At 40.8% G+C, this 18,674-nt stretch overlaps 2 protein-coding genes across 5 annotated transcripts; both read right to left on the bottom strand.

The window, feature by feature from the left end:
* Positions 1-1,817: 1,817 nt before the first annotated feature.
* LOC105926195 (patatin-like phospholipase domain-containing protein 2) lies at positions 1,818-9,988 on the bottom strand. Of its 4 annotated transcripts, none has more exons than XM_036146706.1 (10): positions 9,385-9,559; positions 8,530-8,757; positions 6,246-6,311; positions 3,786-3,995; positions 3,509-3,569; positions 3,360-3,399; positions 3,187-3,326; positions 2,890-3,022; positions 2,227-2,305; positions 1,818-2,129 (listed from the first exon to the last, which is right to left on the bottom strand). In XM_036146706.1, the coding sequence occupies exons 1-9, from the start codon at positions 9,457-9,459 to the stop codon at positions 2,242-2,244; spliced, it is 1,017 nt and encodes a 338-aa protein (XP_036002599.1). In that variant the 5' UTR covers positions 9,460-9,559; the 3' UTR covers positions 1,818-2,129; positions 2,227-2,241. The 4 variants fall into 4 exon arrangements, with proteins under 4 accessions (XP_036002599.1, XP_036002587.1, XP_012717873.2 ...); XM_036146698.1 differs by having other exon boundaries at positions 1,819-2,129; positions 8,530-8,762; positions 9,385-9,985; XM_036146694.1 differs by having other exon boundaries at positions 2,242-2,305; positions 3,187-3,399; positions 8,530-8,762; positions 9,385-9,988.
* Positions 9,989-10,711: 723 nt separating this feature from the next.
* LOC105926204 (patatin-like phospholipase domain-containing protein 2) lies at positions 10,712-18,571 on the bottom strand. Its single transcript, XM_036146679.1, has 9 exons — positions 18,359-18,571; positions 16,853-17,085; positions 16,525-16,590; positions 14,352-14,561; positions 12,983-13,043; positions 12,676-12,840; positions 12,434-12,557; positions 11,210-11,311; positions 10,712-10,972 (listed from the first exon to the last, which is right to left on the bottom strand). Exons 1-9 carry the CDS (start codon positions 18,543-18,545, stop codon positions 10,732-10,734), a joined length of 1,389 nt encoding a protein of 462 aa, XP_036002572.1. The 5' UTR covers positions 18,546-18,571; the 3' UTR covers positions 10,712-10,731.
* Positions 18,572-18,674: the final 103 nt, after the last annotated feature.

The following is an 18,674-nucleotide window of genomic DNA, read 5'->3' as shown; positions in this document are numbered from 1 at the left end:
GTTCCATTTGTTGCCACAATACTTTATAGAGACATTTATTCTGTATTTAGTCTGATGCAGCATGTGTGGTCCTTGACCTAAAAGGAAAAGTCTGACATTAATTTATCACGAGATTTCACAACACGATCAAGAACCGGAGGTTCTTGGTAAACTTTGTGATCAGAAAGTGGCTGAATGTGCACCCATTCTGTGTTTTACTTACTGTGTTTCCTCTGTAAATATCACGCCCAGTCGCTTAGGAATGCGCACAAGGAAGAATGAGGGGAACTAGAAAGCCATCTCAGCAGCTTGAGTAAAATTATCAATGTGTATCACGACGCCACTAACAATTGGAGGATGCATTTGCATGAACACAACCATTCATGAAGATTTCTCCTGTGTGAGACCGTAAATTGGAAGTAGCGATAGTAGTCTTCAAACCTGGGGTGCATCATGACCAGTCATTGGCCCTTATCCCCACCAAGAGGCAGATTCCTAAGGTGTGGTGTGAGGCTGACGCGGTATCTTTGCTTCAGTGAGGAAATGTATTCCCCTCTCATCCCTTTTTGTAGAGCTGAGTTGGAGCTGAAAAAACAAAGTGGAGCAACGTCTCGTTTCACATCACTTCTCTCTAGAGGCCGTAGCCAAGCTGTGCCAAAACACAAACAAGCAAGCCGCCAAAAGAGGAGGAAAAGCACAAGTGGACAAAGCTGGATGAAGAGGATTTTTTTTTTTACAAGTCTGTTGGGCATATTTGCTATGTGGTCCTGGTACAACCTGACAGCATCCAAGGTTATTTGAGGAAGGGGAATCTTCTATCTTTGAGCCTTCCAGTACAGATAATGTTATGTGATAAAAACCACAGTCTCCAGGAACCTTCATCTCACTTACCCTGATGAGAACGATGGCAAAGCTGACTCCAAGACATGCTATCATCCCTACAGAGATTCAAAGATTCTTTATTGCCACCACGCGTTACCATGGGGAAATTTCTGTTTGTCCACTCCAGCTAAGAGTACATATAATAAAGACAAACAAACAATTAGCCAATGAACAAGGGTTACAGTGTTTTTTTTCCCCCATTATAATGTTCAAAAGATTAAAAAATTAACAAGTTGAGCATTTAAAAGACCAGTCAGTAGATGAGAAAGTGGCTGCAGCTGAAGCTGATCTGGGATACAAACTGTTCGTTCTGGCAGATTGTAGGAATGGCTATGCGTTGGACTTTTCTACGTACACTCCGATCGGCCATTTTTGTTGACAGTGTTATCACCAACTTATCCACTTGTAACTTCGGCATCCTTCAGCTTGGACCACAAAGCTCTCCGAGAAATAAAAATGGTGGCTTCATGAAATTGGTAAGCCAGACCTCAATGACCATGTCAGCAGTTCTGCAGCAATACTGTGATCTAAGTGTTCAAGGAACGTAACGGAAACTGAACGGCTTTAAAAATGACCCAAAAGGAACAGAGATATCTAAGCAGATCCTGGAACAAGTACACAATAAAATGTATTTAAGGGTTTAAAAAGTGGATTTTGCATGTTATGTTTCCCATAAGACTGGAAGTCTGCTCTGGTGTTGTCCTTTCATGGACAAGCTGTTTGGACCAAACTATCAGCGTGAACGTTGAATGAAGACACCGCTGATTGCTTATAACCTAAAGCTTATATAAGAATTATCCCTTCAATAACCATTTCCAGTCCATATTAAGTCCTCCATCTGTTTCCCTCTCTGCCGTTTCTACTGTCCAGCAACTGTGAAAGTCCACTAATACCACATTTCTTAAAAAACAGTTTGCTATGCCTTCTTTACTTTCCATAACAAATCCGATCAAGGGATTTTCCAGTTTTTTTTTTTGCTTTGCATTTTATAGAGAATCCTAAATACACAGGAAAAGGGTTGCAGAAAATATTCCCTCTTTTATTAAATGAGGGAGCTTGATATTACAAAGTAAAATACAAACATTGGATTTTTTTTTTATATATATAATTGTGTGTTTCTACACCTGTGTCTGGCATCACTTTGCCGTTTTCCTGGGACACAAAAGGCAAGGGACCACATTAACTATTGGACTTAATGTAGTCTGGGTTCAGCGTCTGTGTCTCCATCTGTGATGTCAGCAAGGTCCAAGTCACGGGACCTATTTCCACTGTTCATTGAAGAAAGGATGAGAGAAAAGGAGAGATAAGCATTCTGTTAGTTGCATATTTTGCACTGACTTAAAGCTCTGAATTTATTAGACAAACCTGGGGTTACGACACCTAATGGTCCATGTGTGTCTGAAGAGACCTGCTACATGCATCGATAGTTTGTTCGTTCCACAGCCTGACAATCAGAACATCCAAATAAACAAAATACAGTTAAAAGCGGATATTTAAATACATTCTACAAAATATCCCTGTCTGACAATAAATCTGACTGAACCTTTACTGTACCGGTAGGATTACCTTTTTTACCTATTTGCTCAATGCCAGGATAATCTAGAACCTGTTTCTTATTACTTTCTTCATATTAAGAGTGTTACATAAATTGCCTTTTAACTTTATGGCTCAGATCAAACATTTTGGGGATCCACCCACCAGATTTTCATCCAGCCAGGCAAAACTGGCCCATTCCTCCAAAAAAGAACCAGTGCAACTGAGTACTGAGATAACGTCCTTATCTGAAGAAAGTAGTAAAAAATTTCAGATTTTATTGTGACTGACAAACTTGGATAATCCTAACAGCTAAAACAAGAAACGTTTCATATAACCTAATGTCAGAGAGTGGGGGGAAAAGTTTCATTTGTTACACAGTGAAGATACAACACCTAGTTTCAACTGTACGGTACATTTAAAATGTTCTAAAAGGGTCACGTTTTCCTTTCTGCTTTTGCTTTTTAGAAAAAAAACAACTCAAATCCACTTTACCTTTGGCCAAGCAGGATGCTCAGCAGGAGGGGAAGGGTCAGCATGTAAATGATGCGTTTTGTTGGGAGGAGGTCAGTGAGCGGAGACCAGCAGCTGCCAGTGTCGGGGTTGTACCGGCACGCCTCACACAGCACTGACGCATGCAGACACAATCAAAACCCCACTTTTACTGTTTGCCTCAGAAAACATTTAAAATGCAGTATCTTCATGCTGCGTCTGTGACCTCATGCTTCATGCTGTTCAACCTCGCAAGCCTCTGGGCTGCAGCTGGGTGACGGTGTTGGTTCACGGTCTTACCTTTCCCAACGCTGGCGGGGAGGATACCGGTGACTGTGCGGTTCGGCGATATCTGATCTTTTTGCCGACGGTTTCTTGCGTTACGCCGCAGCTTCGCCCTCAGCCTTGCCTTCTCTGCGTTAGCCAGTTCTTTCCCGTGCTCGAAACGAGGAGGTTTGGTCCAGCCTTCCCCAAGCGCTACACTCCGGGGGCTGTACTTCACACTGAGCAGATCTAGATTCATATATCCGTCACCGACGACATGCTTAGACCTGATGTTGCACAGGACAATAAAAACTGTTCAAAGGCTCGCCCCAGTGACGATGGAAGTGGGATTGCTCACCCCTTTCTTTTATGAAACGAAGGGCATCCATGTAGCCGTTCTGGCAGATCTCCGCCAGCTTCTGATCGACACAAAAGCAGAAGGAAGAACTGAATGTTTTCTCTGTTGCGCTCAGGTCTCAGTTGCACATCCCTGGTAAATGTCGACAATGACGTTAATTAACAGTGAGAAACTTTATGGTCAGATTTTGACCATAAAGCTTGACTTGGACCTGAATCGCTACTCAGCTCATTACAGACATTTGTCATCCAGATCAAATTTCTGCATCTCCACTCACCTCTAGAGTAGGAGGGAGGAACGACGAACACACGCGATGGACGTTGCCGGTGTTGACCTGAATGCTAACGTTGCCGTAGCTGACCTCAAAGAAGTTGAATGTGCCCTCCTTGGGGCAGATGTCGCTCTCGCCCGAGAACGGGGCCATGGTGATGGTGTTTCTGTGCTCAAACAGAGGCATGTTGTTGCTCAGAGCTCCGTCCACGTAGTGCTGAGAAAGAGGAGGTGTGTGAATGTAGGTGATCAATTACAAAAGCTCCTTTCAGGTTGCACATTTGTTCCCTAATCAAAATGTGTTCTTTACGCTTCAAACTACACTAAAACATCCCACCATGCAACCAAACAATTTTAGCATTGCTGATCCACCTTGGGAGGTGGTCACTAGCCCGTAACAACTATGAAATGCGAGGGGTAAAACTAAATTGCAGAACAAGTGTGACATAGTAATCTGACACTAAGCTAAGAGAGCAGCACAGTCGTCATGGGCCCAGAATATAGCCACAGGATGCTCCTTGATCCATCGCTGAATGTAGAAACTTCATACCGGACTTTAAGATAAGATAAGATAAGATAAGATAAGATAAGATAAGATAAGATAGGCTTTATTGATCTCACAATGGAGAAATTCACTTGCCACATCGGCTCATACAAGAAGGTGCAGAGTAGGAAAGGTGCATTCAGTTATATACAGTGAATCATATATACAATGGATCAAAAGAATACCAAAAGAAATAGGAATGGGCATATGATGTCTTATTTACATTCATGGTGATCTATATATATATATATATATATATATATATATATATATATATATATATATATATATATATATATATATATATATATATATATATACATACTTATATATATATCTATCTATATATATATATATATCTATCTATATATATATATATATATATATATATATATATATATATATATATATATATATATATATATATACGCCTACATACATACGTACCTACGCGTATGCAATGTGGATTCTGTGCCTCTCCACTCTTCCTCTAGACTGCGGGGCCTTGATTTCCAAGTAAGATGCAAAATTTCTATCTGAAAACAGGACTTTGGACTAGTGAGTCCAGTTCTTTTTCTCCTTAACCCAGGTAAGAGGCTTGTAGTCCATGTGAAGGATTGATCTGTGCGAAGTAGCTCATCCAGCCTCAGTCCACTCCTTGTGAAGCTCCCCCACATTCCTCAATAGATTGTGCTTGACAATCCTCTCAAGGCTGCGGTTCTCCCTGTTCCTTGTACACCTTCACCTGCCACACTTCTTCCTTCAACTCAGTTTCTGTTTATATGCTTGGATACAGAACTCTGTGAAGACTGTCTTCTGGACATCGGTCCAGTCAGCAGTCTTCCCCATGATGGTGTCGCCTACTGACCCAGAGTGAGAGACGTTTAAAGGCTCAGGAAACCTTTGCAGGAGTGTTGAGTTGATTAGCCGATCAGGGTGCGACACCATGAACATTTTCATTATGTGTTCAAATTTTCTGTGATACTAAATATTGTGTTTTCATTATAATCATAACAAAAAAAAGGATTGAATATATCGCTCTATGTGTAATGATTCTATATATGAGTCTCACTTTCTGAGATGGCTGGTAAAAAAATATTGTACTTTACGGACTTTAGTGGGCGAGCAGTGCTAGATTGCTGAAAGCCTTGAGCCAGCAGTTGTCCAGTTGTTTTTTCTGCTTGATTTTGTCTTTTTAACATCTTTATGGATTTTCCCTGCCTTGCCATATCCACAACGGACATCCACACATTATGGACTGTGACCTGGACTGTCTTCTTGAGTCCGTACCTCGCCCTGCCCCATGGATCTGCCTGCCTGTCACTGTCTGCCTCCTGGTATCTACCCACGTCTGTCTAACAGATCTGGTTTTAGGCTCTCATCGCCTGCTGCAGTGGAAGCCAGCTTTTCTCTGCCAGACTGTCTACAGTGGAGCTTTCCGTCCTGCACCAAGTCTCTGTGCTTTCCTTTATCGATGAACCTTTTAAAGCGCAACACCGTGTCTGGTTGGATTATCGGGCTCTGTTTGTCTGGCACATGACACCCTGAGCGCAATGACAAAGGTTTAAAGATGCAGTCTGCACGTCTCGAGGCTACATTTTATGTGCTTGTGGCCGTTAAAATTATTGGAAAAGTCCTGAATTCTGTGTTTTGGAAGGATGAATATTGTTGGTATTTTTGTATATAAAGCTAATTCAGATTTTAAAATGCCTGAATATGCCCTTTAACTTTTGTCGGTTTTTAAATCCATTTTCCAAGTTGGGTTACTGTTGAATTTCTCATGCTTGTCTGTTGCTTGTTTGTGTTTCTCTTGTAAAGCACCTTAAGATGTATGTTTACTTGAATGCTGCCATGAATATAGCTGGGTCAAGCTGAGCTGAGTTTATCATTGATGTGAAGACAATACACAGGAATCACACTCACCACTCCATGGTATGACGGCGGTATAAAGCCACAGTAGACCGGAAAGAAGCAGCTGCACATGAGAACCTGTAAGGGGTGACACGAAGCACACTGACTTAGCAACGGCTGCATTTTCTGCAGCTTTCTTCAGTGCATTCTACTGAGCTGTGGTTGAGACAGTAGGTACACCTGGTCTGGCATTCATTTAGCTGTGACATTATCCAGGGAAGACAGAACAACCGCTATTACCATCTAACATAGAAAGGATTCCTGGATCAATGTGTGCTTCTGTGCTTTCTGTGTCTCTGCTCTGTCTTCTCTAACCCCCAGTTAGCCGAAGCAGATGACCGTTCACACTGAGCCTGGTTCTGGTTCTGCTGGAGGTTTTTCCTTTCCCGTTAAAGGGGAGTTTTCCTCTCCACTGTCGCTTCATGCATGCTCAGTATGAGGGATTGCTGCAAAGCCATCAACAATGCAGACGACCGTCCCTGTGGCTCTACGCTCTTTCAGGAGGAGTGAATGCTGCTTGGAGAGACTTGATGCAATCTACTGGGTTTCCTTAGATAGGAGTTTTTTTTTGACCAATCTGTATAATCTGACCCAATCTGTATAATCTGATTGAATTAGATTTTGTAAAGTGCCTTAAAATGACATGTATCATGAATTGGCGCCATATAAATAAAGTTTAATTGAATTATTATTCAGATTATTTGTTTTAAAACGTTCATTAAGCATTATTTAATTTAATCCAGTTTTGTTTTGTTGTGTGCCGTTCAATTATGCATGCAGAGGCTTGCGTGCTGCAGCCCCAGTCTGACCCTGTGTGGTTGAATCCCCAGTCTGTATGGCAAGCCGTATTAACATAAATTCGGTTTCGTCTGACTATCCGTAATTACATTCCAGATATCTTAAAATGCATTTTGACTAGACAAAACTACATTTTGACTATCCGGAATGGTAATTTAAGATATCTTTATTTACATTCTGACTAGGAAGAGTAATAATTCAAGATATCTTCAATTACATTTTGACTAGTCAAAATTCCTTTCAAGATATCTCAAATTACGTCACCGGATTCGTCATTGAAAGCGTCACACATCCGTAGATGTAATTTAAGATATCTCGAACGTAATTATGACTAGTCAGAATTACAATTTAAGATATCTGAAATAAGACATTGCGTGTAAGCCCCTTATTGGCTGTAAGCTGCCCAAAGCTGCCTGAACATTCAATGGCGCTGGCTGTTTTCGACAAAATTGTAAGAAAATGCCACAATATAGAAAGAGCTTTTTAAGTATGGGATATGCAGAGAGGGCGAAAATAGTATACTTGAAGAATGCTTAAGAAATTTGCAAAGAATTTCGGATTTACTTGCTGCCGACGCACACAATGCACTGAAAAACGGCTAGCTGAAAGCGCTACTGTCGACTCATGTCCAAGCTGGAAATAAGGAATATTCCTCAGCCCGGACCAGTTCTGTTAATAACCAGATGCAGTTTTTATACTGTGGTAAAGCATCTGCCTCTTGGGAATTATGGTAAAGCCAGCTAGCTCTTGATTTTCACATTCGAGACGGCACAAAGCATTACAGCACCCTCCTTTAGCTTCTCTGAAAACAAAAGCGCACGCCTCCGGTTCCTGTGTGATGACATATGGCAAGCCGTTTCGTAATTCAAGATATCAGTAACGTCATTTTGACTAGTCAGAATGTCAATTTAAGATATCTTAAATGGAAAAGCTGAATAATTCAAGATATCTCTAATTCATTTAGAGATATCTTAAAAGAAATTTTGACTAGTCAAAATTACAATTCAAGATATCTTAAAAGGAATTTTGACTAGTCAAAATTACAATTCAAGATATCTTATATTTATTTTTTACTAGTCAAAACTGCATTTCGCCTATCCAAAAATACATTTAAGATATCTTGAATTATGGTGGCATTTGAGATATCTTTAATTAGAATTATGACTAGTCAAAACTCAATTTAAGATATCTTGAATTGTAATTTTGACTAGTCGTAATTTAATTGTAGATATCTGAAATGGGTATTTCAGATAGTCAGTAATTCATTCGAGATATCTTGAATTGACGTCTCCATACAACTCAATGGAAAATCTGATGTCATTTCGACTAGTCAGAATGTAATTAGAGATATCTCGAATAGGTATTTTGACTAGTCAAAATACAATTAGAGATATCTTAAATTGCTAAAACGTCTAGTCATAAAACAATTTGAGATATCTCGAACGTAAGGGCGGTAAAACCGAATTTATGTTAAAACGGCTTGCCATACAGTCTGTACCTGAATGAGCTCCTCTCTGGTGTCAAACGTCGACACCAACACATTCCCGCCATCTGCCAGTCTGGTGAGGGACACACAGAGCTTCCCCGTGGCCCGGAGGTGGGCGTCCTCCGGGAGCATTTCCAGCAGAGAGCGGCGTACAGTCTGCAGCATCCTGAAGGTTGGGTGAAAAACTCCCAGAGTGTGTTTCCTGGCCCCCTTCGCCAGGTTCAAAATACTGATGCAAAGCTGTTCTGAGGGGGGGGGGGGGAGATATCACAACAGTCTTTAAGTAATGAAATAAATTACAGCTACTTTCACTACAGATCTAGAAATATTTGTTCTTAAGGGGTATGAAATATGTTATAGCTTCATATGGATTTCCTTTAGTATGGAAAAGTTTGTACTTTTTGTTTTTAGTTTGTACTTTTTGTAAACTTCTGTAATAATCAAATTCTTAAAAAAAACCAATGACTTCACCGCCTGTTGTGAATACGGTGTTTTTGCTTTGACTCTCTTCTGTTATCTTCAAATATGATGTGAACTGTGGAATTTGCCCTCACGTCTGCACGGGTTCAGAAGTCGTCAGTGAACTCGCAGAGTACAGTATTAATAACAACACGTGGTTTGAGATCACATATTCCTAACTGGTGGGAAAAAAAAGGAAAACTAACGGATTTAGCTTCAAGGATAAATGTCAGAAAGTCTTTCATTTGAAGCTGTGTGGCAACATCATGCATGTTTTTTTTATACAGATGAATTTTAGGTTAGAAAAAAGTCAATTCCTAATGAATGTGTGATTATCATTATTCATTCATGTAGACATGTGAGAGATGCCAAGCAGCGTAGCGCTGGCACGTGCAGTAGCTGACTCACCAATAGGAACACCCACAGCCAGGGCTGCTGCCACGAGACAACCAGAGGAAGCTCCCCCAAATTTAGAGGCCCCATGCACCAGCTGTGGGACCCGCTCAAGGAAACAGCTCAGAGCACCGACATAGTAGATACTCCTGAATCCACAGCCAGCAAAAGAGATGTTCCACTCCTCTGACGGGTCAAACATTCTCCCGGCATCTTCCGTTCAGAAGAACATTCCTTAGCCCCTTTTCCTCTGAGCGATCCCCACAGCCCAGCTGGTCCTGGGCCTGGTCCTGCGCTGGTTAACAGCGTGCGAGGGGGAGATGTGTTGCATAAGCAGACCTTGAACTCTATCACTGGCTCATAGTTACTCATATCATATTGGGCTGGAAAATAAGAATGTCCTTTAATAGCCTGGGATTGTTTGTTTGACACGAAGAAGGTTCCCCTGACTTCTTAGTTTTAGGGGATTTAAGGTTACCCAAATTCTTTCTCAAATGCTCAATCTCAGAAAAATGAGTGAGTGAGTGTTTTTTTAAATTTTCATCAAGTTCTGACATCAAAGATTACTAGTTGCTTGCCTTTGAAAAAAATTAGAAAACCCTAATGATGGTGTGCTGGCTCTGTCTCACTGCTTAATTTAGTTTAATAACCATTTGAGGTGTAAGGGGGGAAATCTGTCAGTTGTTTTAAGACTACACCTCAATCACACTTCCTTCTTGTAACATCAGGGAGTAATCAAAAGTAATCTGGGAAAATATGTTCTGAAAGTACACTTAACTTTTACAGTCATAGATGGACATCAACACTAATGCTGCTAGTATTTGCTTTGACCGCTTGGGGGCAGCAGATATAAGCAACAACTTGTTTGAAAGAGCCTAAAAAGGGTAAAAAAAAATGAATCAGTAGCTTCTTAATGGGAGGTGACATTAGAACAGGATCAGAGAAACAGATCTGAATTGCAACATTATGTAAAATCATCAAGACTCATCAAATCATAAATGATAGGAAAACAATATGTTTTTCATCTGATTTATTCAAATTACCCAACAAAATGATCACATAACTTTAGAATTACATAATTTATTCCTCTGTGGCCATATTATGTTTTAATTAGTAACCTACTGCTAAACGTACATTTAAAACGTCTTCATATTTACAGAAATGTCAGAAAAGTGTATTTTTTTTCTGTAAATTATGAACGATTTCATCAGCATAGCATTAAACCAGGCTAGCAGCGGCAACATTTTTTTTTTTGGTGGAGTCATCATAAAATGTGCAACTTATGTTGCGTTTACAAATTACAACTTGAGTGCAATATTGAAAAGAGTGTGTTAAAAAAAAAAAAAAAAACGCATCTTTAGATTATTTTGGGTCTGACATTTTCGACGATCCCAAATTTTGGAGTAGACCCATCACTCTGCCTAAAGCCCAGCCTCTCCCTTCAGATGGAGGTGACTTCATCGTGGCTTCACCGGTCCCAGAGCTGGCGTTGCTGGATGAGGGGGGGCCTTCTGGACTCTCCAGGAAAGCATTCATTTCCTCTTTTTTCCCACATAGGTGCAGGTCAGACGGAAGGCTTGTGCATCTGCGCAGACGTGGTCGACTGAGGAGAAAAGAGAAAACCCACAACAACAACAGACAACAGAATAAAGTTTAGCTCGTGCAGTTCTTAATGTATAATATTGTCTAATAGGCCCAAGTTTCATTCATCAGTGTGCAAGAGAAACAATGTTTATATGTGTTTTGTGACACAAAAAATGTCTGAAGTTAAACAGCTTAACAGCCTGATTATTTATGAACAACCAAATATGGAACACATTTCATTCATTGCTTACCCTACCTGGTTTTGTATTCCAACCTTTCCGTCAAAGCTTGTTTGTTTGCATCCAGGCCAAAGAGCCAGCTAATGTCCCTCGGCACATCAGGAATCCATCCCCTCACTCTGGAAATTGAAGCCAATATTTTAGGAAATGATTTCTAATCTAAACTGCAGGAAAAAGACTAATTAATTAATACAAGTGTACCAGATAGAATTGTCCTCTTACCTGCTATGAAGTGCAAGGTCAATGCTAGCTTTGTTTGATATTTACATTTTGACCTTACCATGGATCATCAGATCAATATAGAAAGGCTAAAAAGCTTTTTGGTTTTTTCCTTCTTTAAGATTTATTGAAATTGAGTTTTAACATTACTATTTTTAACTAAATAATCCAAACTGTGTTGTTTTAACACAGCAGTTTTTAAAAGTGTATGAAAGTCTGGTTGACCAAAGTATCGTCCATTTATTGGCACCACTGGCTAAAATCTGTGAAAAGCTTTAAAATAAATGGTGAGCTTTTTAAGGTAAGGTAAGGCAAAGCAAATTTATCTGTATAGCACATTTCAGTACAAAGACAATGCAAAGTGGTTTACATGATTAAAATAGAACTTCCCTTTAACTTTAAACTTCCCAGATAATCCTCCTCACTGCGTGTGATGGTAAGATCCACTGAGTTCTCGTCCGGCCCTTTTTTCCTCCAGTTATTGATTAAATGTTAAATGTTTAATCATTGACATTTTTGCTATTTTCTTAAAAGCCTTTTTCTGAGTTATGAAGAATGACACATATAGCCCCTACTTGTCAAGCATGTTTTCTTCTTTTTCCCATTTTGGAGAGTAGCTATAAGATAGGAGCCAATGCAAAGACCACATAAATGCCGTTTCATATTTAGGTCAAAAGGAGACCATGAAGTCATGTCATAGTTAAAGTATACAATAAATAATTATTCACTTACACTTCATTTATCAGCATCAGTATTGGGAGCTCCACTGACTTTGTAAAAAAGATGCTTTTAACATGATTTATCAGGTTAAATATACCTTTTTTTTCAGTGTCCTAAAGGCAACCAAAGATCTAATTTTTTTAATTCTCTTTACCAGAGGTGCCGATAAATATTGAGCGCAATGTAATTAGAAAAGCATGTGGAACATCTTTATTGCATAAAGACAAAAATAATCTAGGTATATCAAAATGATGTGGCCCTTTCCCATGTTTCAGTGTGACGGACTGGATTCAGGGAGGAACCTCTGAGCGACGGAGCGGGTGGAGTCAAAGGCCAGATAAGACGTCACTTTCTTTGGCAGATACTCAGTTATATGAGTCAACAGGCCCCCAGCAGTATGCGTCTCCCTGCAGGCCTTACACAAGACTGGCACATATAAAAGGAGAGACAGATGAGTTGAACTGGGTCATATAGAACATTGGAACGCCCCCCTACCCCTGAGCAAGAAGAGTTCTTTTTTCTATAAAGCAAACAGACCCCTTACCCCTCTGAAGGTCAGCTGGGAGGTTCTGTGTAAGCTTCGGATCGAGCCACAGGTGATCTCGCCGCCCCGCTTTGCTCTGACCTGAGTCTTGCATTAGCTCACAGCAAGCATGTTTAGCTGCGTCGCTCCGCAAACCCGTCTGGGGAGCCTCGCTGCTGATCAGGTCTGAAAAACAATCAGAGATCAGCAGCAACAAACCAGCGGGACTCATGCTGTATGGACGTGGTCGCTGATGTACAGATGATGCTCTGTCTAATGCTGACGACGAACGGGTTGAACAGTCCCTCTTCTGTCCGCGTGTTCGTACCGTTCTCTTGCAGGAAGCGAAGGGCATCCAGGAAGCCATTCTGACAGATTTCCGCCATCGCCTGCAAGTTCCAAGAACTCGAGAAATAAACATCTGTTCGCTCTATTTGAGCAAATGATATAGATGGTTGATTTCTATTATTCAAAATGCATGCTGCGTGTGCTCCCTTTCTTCTCCTCTCATTTTGTTACAATACAGAAAATTCCCAAAGTGTTGCATGTTATAGAAATTTCTTCAATTACATTTTTTTTAAAATTGAATTTTATTAGATGTACACACATTCAAAACCTTTGCTTTGACACTCAGTTGGGTGAACCGAGCTGTGGTGCACCTGTCTTTCACTGACCATCCTTGTAAGTTGATCTGTGGTAAATTCAGTCAAATTGAGCAGAGCTCTCTGTTTAAAGTCATGAAGATGACAGTGCATGTCAGAGCAGAAACCGTTCTTTAATCTTGATGGCGGCTAGCAAACAACGATTCTGTGCATTTCCTCCACGGACTAGTAAGGAGCGTGAATCAGGACAAGCATGCTGAAGAATCGAAATAAAGAAAACACTACGTATTTTTAACTGAACCAATTACCTTCAGATAGCAGAAAATCATCATCACATATCTTATATCCAAATTATAATTTTTTAAATCTTAAGAGCTTTATAAGATTGCAGTGTTCTTTTTATTGTATATACGTGCATTTCTTGGATGTTTCTTTCTGTGAAATACGAGCATTTCAAATCTGTTAAAGTTGTCATTTGAGTCTCTTTTGATAAGTTTTCTTTTAGTAATTAGATGACCAAACCTATAAAAACTATCACAAAAAAGGAAATGATTAAAAGCTGAATTGCTTGGCCCCAACCCAGAATAAGGCAAGATGAATTAATTCAGAGATATCCTCTCCCTGATTTCTCCACCCGAGTTCAAAAGGAGACATACAAGTGGAGATCTTAAAAAGAAAATGAGGAAATCTTGTTGAGATTTCACTTTAAACCCACACAGAGACTAAACTGAGACTCCTTCTGCTTTATTTGCCTAACGCATGCATGGAGACTGACATGAGACACCATGAAGGAGATTTCTCCAGTGCCTCGTGAGCTGCAAAGGAGAGATAAAAACTGTGAGGAGAGCTTTTTAGGACCACTTTTTAAACTCATGCTGAGACCAAACTGAGGCCTTTTCTACTAGTTTTAATTTCCCCAGGGATAGCTGACAACCGAAACCCACACATGTTCGACTGTTAATAGAACGGATGGACTGGATTAAAAAGTTCTTGTTTGAAGTTGATCGTTACAGTTTCCATCAAAGTTGAATCTACTCATAAATCCCTCCAGGTGGCGGCTGCAGTCAGAAACAGGGGCCGGCTGTATCTTCTCACCTCAGGCTCCGGGGGGAAGAAAGTGCTGGTCACCCTGTACAGGTTCTCCGGGTTGACGTGGATGCTGACGTTGTTGAAGCGCACCTCGTGGAAGGTAAGCGTGCTCGCTCTGGGGCAGAGGTCGCTCTCGCCAGCATACGGAGAGACTGTGACTGTTCTTCCCAGCTGACAGCGAGGCAGGTTGTCACTGACGGCACCGTCCACATAATACTGAGAGGAATGATTATATGGCAAAAAGGTTAATTGATAGACTAGAATCAGATGCACAAGATTTAATGTATGGAGAATTTCCTCAAGTCCACAAATGATTCGCCTCAAATCTAAACATACACCCACACTAATATTTGGATAAATGTCCATTACCAAGTAGCCCAGAAACCACACGCTTGTTGTTGCCATTAATCAGCTTCTGAGATAATTGTGCATGTGTGTGTGTGTGTGTGGGGGGGGGGGGGGGGGGGTCGGACCCTTCGCCTTGACACACCCGGCAGAATTTAAATGTGCTGCTTTCTCAGCATGGAATCCGGCTTGGAGCATAGATCATGAATCCTACGTGAGTCAGAGGTCTTCGTCCAGTTGGAAAACTCAGCTGGGTCCGAGTGCCGTCGAATCCCAGCTGTTACCCTCAGGCTAGTTTTTAGTTTGGATGTTCATGTACAGTTCAAGGCATGGCATGAACTGGGAACTGCTGAAACACCAATACCGCTGTCCACAGAGAACCAAGGTTGACATCAGTATAGACTTAGAGCAGGGGACTGCAACCTGTGTCCGCAAGTTTCTCTTTGGAAATGATAAAGTACCAACTAATGCTTTTAAACATTTGTATAATAAAAAAAAAAATCCAGGATTTAGCGGTTGTTCAGTGTTTTCATGGAATAGTTGCATTGAATTTTCACCTCTGCCTATCTGCCAATTTTTTTTTTTTTTAGATCTGCTTTCTTCGTCCTTAGGTTGGAAACTGTCTGCTTTTGTTACATATTTTTTCACTATATATTAACATCCCATTGAAATATCCTGTTTTTCTTTACTTTAAACTCTAAAAAAATAGAAATAAAGTGATGGTTTTTCAAAAATGACAACACATTTCCTCCAGTAGAGTTTAATTAGCAATAAACTTCGAACGGCTTTTATTTAGCTGGACTGAGGAGAAAAGTGACTCTTTGGATTGCAAAGGTTGCAGAGCCCTGACTTAGAGGACGCCAACCAAGAGAGAAGCCCCTGCTTCAAAATCAGCATTTTCAAGCTTCTCGTGAAATGTGCACCAACCCACACACACACACTTCTCCGATGCCTTCTGGAGAAATGTTTCATGGTCAGATGAGACAAATACAAAGCTATTTAGCAGTAAAGATGAAATATGCCTGAGGGAATAAAAGTGATCCTTTCCAACCTAAGAACACTGTTCATATACTGCCAAGCGTGGTTGTGTTAGAATCACGCTGAAGGTCTGATGAGCCAGTGGTACTGGTACATGAAACAACTGGCTGGAGTAATGAAGATAGAAGGCTTCCCCAAAGTTTTTCAGTGGTACCTCAAATCAATGCACAGATGACTGAAACCCAAATGGGTGTTCAAACAGGACGATGGTTGCAATCACAAATCTAAACTGGTTTAGGAATGGATAAAGATGCAGAAAATTAAGACGCCACAATGGTTTTCCCAAAGCCCTGACATCAACCCTGGTATTACAAAACTAAATAGAAACTAAACAATTTGAAAGAGCTCTGCCTGCTCTGGTAAGTAAAGTAGTCACATACCAAAATAATTCTGTCAAGAACTTGTTGGGGTCTATAATAACTTGAGGTTTCTCTACAACTTGCTAATGGACATGTATTCCAGAAGAGTTTTTACATAAACCTGAGTTTGTATACATCATTTTGACCTGGTGTGGATCAGAAAATAACAAAATTCATAAGAATGTCACTTTGTGTGCCCAATTTTGGTTTTTCCAAAATCATCAAATCTTTTTTTCCCCACAAAGTCTCTGAACTTCAATGCTTTATTTTTCTGTTTGACAAATGAAAATGCATTCAGTCTCAGCATCCTGAATTCCTTTGTGATGCAAGAAGAACGAAATGTGACAGGATGGAGCGGGGACTGAGGCGCGCCCGTCCTTTATGGCCTGACGGTGTCAACGCGTGTGCTGCAGGTTGAGGTCTGCTAGTTCTCTCACCACTCCACGGTAGGTGGGGGGAACAACACCACAGTAAAGCGGGACAAAGCAGCTGCATATGAGGGCCTGGGGGAAAAAAAAGAAAGGTTTCAGTAGCACAAATCCCACTTTACCAAAAAAATGAACTGGTTTTGTCCGCCATTTTTTACCTATCCTTTCATCACACTTCAAAATCTCTAAAGACCATTTTAACCTACTTCTGAATCATTAAAAAAACAACTATTCCTACATAACTAACTCCCAGTACTCAGCTACACATATCTGGGCCTCCTCTGACTTCTCTCCTGGCCTCAAAGACAGAATTCAGCACATCTCATCATCCGTATACCTGAATGAGCTCATCTCTGCTGTCAAACTGAGACACTAGTAGGTTCTTGCCATCAGAGACTCTGGTCAGGGACAAGCAGAGCTTCCCAGAGACTCGAACGTGAGCGTCCTCTGGGAGTTTTTCCAGCAGGGACTCCTGCACCAGCTGTAGTAGGTTGTACGCTGGGTGCAGGGGCCCCAGCTTGTGCTTCCTGGCCTCTTTGGCCATGTGCATCAAATCGGTGCAGCACTTATCTGCACACACATCAAAGTAAAGCAATTAGATGCTGAACCTGCACCTTTTCAGAAGTATTTATGCCCCTCAAATCTTACCACATTTTCTCCCCTTACAGCCATAAACTTACATGTGCTTGATTTGTATTTTATGACTAAAATCATAGCTGGACATAATCATGAAGTGGAAGGAAAAGCATGCATGGGTTTAATTAAAAATAAAATAAAATCTGAATAGTTTGGCATGAATTTCTGTTTAGCCCCTTCAGTGTGATATCCCTAAATAGGTATTTTTTAAAGGTCTGATGAATACACCATTACCTTAGCTGATGGGAAGAGGCATGAAGCTAAACAGAATATCCTAGAAGAACACCTGCCAGGGGATCTAAAAGACTTGAAACTAGGACAGCGACAGCAAATTCACAACCAAAGCTATATAGATACAGACATTGTCCATCCAGTCATACAGAGCTTCAGCTATTTTGCAAAGAGGAATGTGTACCGATTTCAGCCTTTAGAAATGCAAAGCTAGCAGAGACATGCACTGAAACATTTATAGCTCAAATTGTATCAAAAGGTCAATCGTACAAGGCGTTGACTCTAGGGGGTGAAATGTGCTGTACTTTTTCACATTTCAATTTGTAAAACAGTTTGAAAACCACTAAACTGGGCCTATTTGTTTCACAAACTGCTGCAAGATGGAGTGAACTGGCTCAACATAAAGAAATGCAACTGAATTTTAAGCTATACACCTGTCTAGGGTGTAACCCGCCTCTCACCCACTGACACCAGCCCCCCTCGTAACCCCAACAGGGATAAGCGTGTTGGAAGATGGATGGATGGATGGATAGTTGTGCGTGTGTGTGCTTTTTGTATTTTGATTATCAACCAGATAATTTTTTCCAAAAGCATTTTGAAACTCTGCTGTGAACGTGCTAGTCTGCAGGCATTTATAGTTTGTAATAACTGGAGAAAATGTAAGATAAAGTTGAAGAATATTTTTCATCATCAGAGGCTTATTTACCATACCGTACCATACCCACTTTATTTCTAAAGCACTTTAAAACAACAACTGTTGTTAAATGTGCTGTACATACAGCTGAAAATAACAGTAAAATGAAAATAGACAGGTAAAACACAGGCAAGCTAAAATAGAAAAATAAGATATTTAGGTAATGCAGGCCGATGAGTGAACTTTATGAAGGACTCTGTAGCTAACCCATAGTTTTGATCAGTAAACCCAAAGCAGTTTGGTTAATAATAAAAAGGTCCATAAGCGAGGCCGCGCACTCACCCAGGGGGATTCCTAGAGTAACCACAGCAGCCATGAGGGCCCCTGCAGAGGCTCCATAGATCTTTGAGGCATCTTGAACAAAGCGAGGAAAGCGTTCAAGGATGCAGCTGATGACTCCCACATAATAAATCCCCATGAAACCGCATCCTGCGAAGGAGATGCTCCACTCTGTGTTCAGGTCAAACATGCTCTCATAGGCTGGACCTCACTATATGAACGTCAGGGCAGGGCGTGAAACACAACCACTCTGACAGCGGAGCCGCTCTTCACCTTCGCATTTCACCTGTGAGTCAACATCCAAAGGTGAAAGAGCAAG

This window comes from Fundulus heteroclitus, chromosome 2, assembly GCF_011125445.2.
Source record: "Fundulus heteroclitus isolate FHET01 chromosome 2, MU-UCD_Fhet_4.1, whole genome shotgun sequence".
NCBI classification, from domain to species: Eukaryota; Metazoa; Chordata; class Actinopteri; order Cyprinodontiformes; family Fundulidae; genus Fundulus; species Fundulus heteroclitus.
This window is presented reverse-complemented; position numbering and strand designations above follow the sequence as displayed.

Coding starts and splice junctions, on each gene's coding strand:
- LOC105926204 (XM_036146679.1), bottom strand. CDS start 18,545: ATGTTTGACCTGAACACAGAGTGGAGCATCTCCTTCGCAGGATGCGGT. Junction 14,562..16,524: donor CCCCCACCTACCGTGGAGTG/GTGAGAGAACTA, acceptor CATTCCTCTCAG/TATTATGTGGACGGTGCCGT. Junction 10,973..11,209: donor AGGTTGGAATACAAAACCAG/GTAGGGTAAGCA, acceptor TTTTCTCCTCAG/TCGACCACGTCTGCGCAGAT.
- LOC105926195 (XM_036146694.1), bottom strand. CDS start 9,571: ATGTTTGACCCGTCAGAGGAGTGGAACATCTCTTTTGCTGGCTGTGGA. Junction 8,763..9,384: donor GGCTGTGGGTGTTCCTATTG/GTGAGTCAGCTA, acceptor CCCCCCCCTCAG/AACAGCTTTGCATCAGTATT. Junction 3,570..3,785: donor TCCTCCCTCCTACTCTAGAG/GTGAGTGGAGAT, acceptor TGTGTCGATCAG/AAGCTGGCGGAGATCTGCCA.